This window comes from Cupressus sempervirens, chromosome 2, assembly GCF_028749045.1.
Source record: "Cupressus sempervirens isolate cs-2001-9-10 chromosome 2, ASM2874904v1, whole genome shotgun sequence".
NCBI classification, from domain to species: domain Eukaryota; kingdom Viridiplantae; phylum Streptophyta; class Pinopsida; order Cupressales; family Cupressaceae; genus Cupressus; species Cupressus sempervirens.
In genome coordinates this window covers 174,681,047-174,683,567 of record NC_143119.1, presented here as the reverse complement: position 1 = coordinate 174,683,567, position 2,521 = coordinate 174,681,047, and the positions used below count along the sequence as shown (strand labels likewise).

The 2,521-nt window shown below is 39.5% G+C and overlaps 1 protein-coding gene across 1 annotated transcript; it reads left to right on the top strand.

The window, feature by feature from the left end:
• The first annotated feature begins 330 nt into the window (after positions 1 to 330).
• LOC149571625 (BURP domain-containing protein 16-like) lies at positions 331 to 1,823 on the top strand. Its single transcript, XM_089813092.1, has 2 exons — positions 331 to 485; positions 578 to 1,823. Exons 1-2 carry the CDS (start codon positions 441 to 443, stop codon positions 1,505 to 1,507), a joined length of 975 nt encoding a protein of 324 aa, XP_089669218.1. The 5' UTR covers positions 331 to 440; the 3' UTR covers positions 1,508 to 1,823.
• Positions 1,824 to 2,521: the final 698 nt, after the last annotated feature.

Genomic DNA, 2,521 nt, shown 5'->3' with positions numbered 1-2,521 from the left:
AAAAATACGCATAAATGGGCCCTCAAAGAAATCTTAGGAAGAAAACAAAATTAATGTTCCTTTTTAATGCGACGTATCAACATTCATATGGAAAATTGCGCGAGAATGAAAATAATTGATGGGACAGAAATCGCACGCCTCAGTCCATCAACAACGACAATATGTCGTCTAGTCTAAAAAACGTGAAGAGGACGCTGCTATTTGGGCGCCAGCCAAACTAAATGGACAACCACGCACAGCCCACACCATTTTACCGTGTTCGTACTTCCGTCAACCTCAAGTACTGGGGGTTATTTTTTGACGGCTTTTACCAACACATTTCATTGTGTTCTCCGTGTCCCAGTCCGCTGGGAGCTTGAGAATATTTTCCTATAAAGCGAAGAAATTAACCTTATAATTGAAAAGCCAGAGAAAGAAGAAATTTTTTCTAAAGTCAGGCTATGGCTACAACGGGCAGAGTTGTTCTATTTCTTGTGGTTGCTAGTGTGAGTTGCAGCTTAGAGCTTTCCTGCTTTTTAAATATTCTAATTGTTTATTTGTTTCAGTTGTTAACTGACCCTGTGCGCGTCGTTTTCAGGCAATTTTTGTGATTGCTGCCTCCAACAGTAGTGTTGAAGAGTTAGTGCGTGAGCGGTGGCGAGAGAAGTTTCCAGACGTTGGAATACCCCAACCGCTACTGAAGCGTATGTCCCCGCTTTCTCTGACACAGCTCAATCATTTCACAAAGGCGCTGAAGAATAGTGGCGATACTTCCTTCGACGCCTCGCACTTCTGCCTGTCTGCCGGTTTGTTATGCCGTGAAGAAGTAGCGTTTGAGCATGGTTGCTCATCATTTGGCCCCGTCAAGCGTACGGATGAGCAGATAAAGGAGCACCTGTTCTTCGACAAGGAAGAGCTGCGGGAGTCGGGGGAAATAATATTGCCAGAGATGGGCCTTCCCAGAACGCGGATGCCATTTTTGCCCAGCGAGTTAGCGGAGCTGATGCCGCCGTTTTCTTCCGCAAATATTTCTCAAATTCTGGAATTGTTGGACATCCCGAGCGAGTCGAATATGTCAAGGAACATGGTGAGCACGTTAAAGATGTGCGAGGAAGGGAGGAAAGATGGAGAAGTGAAGAGGTGCAGCACATCCGTTGAGGGCATGGTGGAATTCGTAGGGTCGCTCTTGGGGTCTGCCGTGGACATGTTTTCTGAAACGTCGGCTGCTGGATCTGGTCAGCGGAGCACGGTTACCAAGGCGGCTAAGAGGGAGAACATCGTTCGGGGCACGTCGCCCGTGACGTGTCATAACTTTGTGTTTCCTTACGCAGTGATATATTGTCATTCTATCAGTGGAAGTGAGGTATTTGATCTTCAGTTGGAGGTCATGGAGGATAATAAACAAGTAGTGAGAAACGCTACAGCGCTGTGTCATTATTTCTTCGATAAAGAGGGGGGAAATGAGGCATCTTGTCACATCGTTTACGGGGAGATGTTACTGTGGACAGCCAAGCCCAGGCGTGACTAGTAATTATTAGATTCCTCGTGTAATATGTGGATGATGGGAGTTTCTTATTTGCAGTGTCGCTTTGTTATTACGTGGGTGTGTATATCTATCAGTATCAAAGTGAAATTCGTGTGTAGCTATATATAAATGGAGATAGGGTAGAATCGTGTAGCTCTTTTACCGTGGAATTGTAACTAGTACTTGTGTCAGATGAGGTGTTAAAGTCGATAGCATTTAATAACAAGAGCTCTAGAGGCGCTGGAGTCCCTGTCTTTTGTGAGAAATAGAAAATGAATTTTTATTTTCTAAAAAATAAAACATGTTTTATGCTTTGCTATGTAGAGTTGTTTTATTCTAAAACTCATTTTTCCTAGAGTTGTAGCATCTATATTTTAGTCCATTTGTATCTTACCTGTATCTTACTATTTTGATTTAAGCCAATTTTCTTTGTTTGTTGCATTGGTATCTAACTGAAATATATTTTAAATGTTTGTGAGGCAAGCGGTCAAGATTTTGAGAAAAATATTTAGAAGTAGAAGATTTTGAAAAAATATTTAAAAGTATAAGTTTTTGAAGAAATATTAAAAGTGGAAATTTATAAAGAAAGAAATGTTTAATGCTTCATTTAGAAAAAACAAATAGATTATTTTAAAATTATTTAAGTTAGTTTTAAATATCATTTCTTCTTAAATTTGTAAAAGACAAAATTATTTCTTAATTTTTATTAATAAATTGTAAATAACATCAAATAATAACAATATTAAGTTACAGGTAACAGAGTAATATTGTATATAAAAGGGCTCTGAAATCATGACGAAAAAAGTGAAATCATATTCCAATCTCAGTCACCCCTTTTCGAAATTAGCAGCGTATCAGCAGACGATTACTCCACAATCCCCCTTGGCAACCAGAAACCAATGTGAAATCCTTGCGCAATCAAAATCAAAGGAAAAAGAAAATGGCAAAGCTATCAACAATAGCTTCGAAACATTTGTACAGTTACATACAAAGAAAATTAAGGAAATCAGCGAAAAT

What these genes read in the sequence shown, in the direction of transcription:
- LOC149571625 (XM_089813092.1), top strand. Translation starts at nt 441, where the DNA reads ATGGCTACAACGGGCAGAGTTGTTCTATTTCTTGTGGTTGCTAGT. An exon ending in TATTTCTTGTGGTTGCTAGT is followed by an intron (nt 486 to 577) that starts GTGAGTTGCAGC and finishes CGTCGTTTTCAG; the next exon opens with GCAATTTTTGTGATTGCTGC.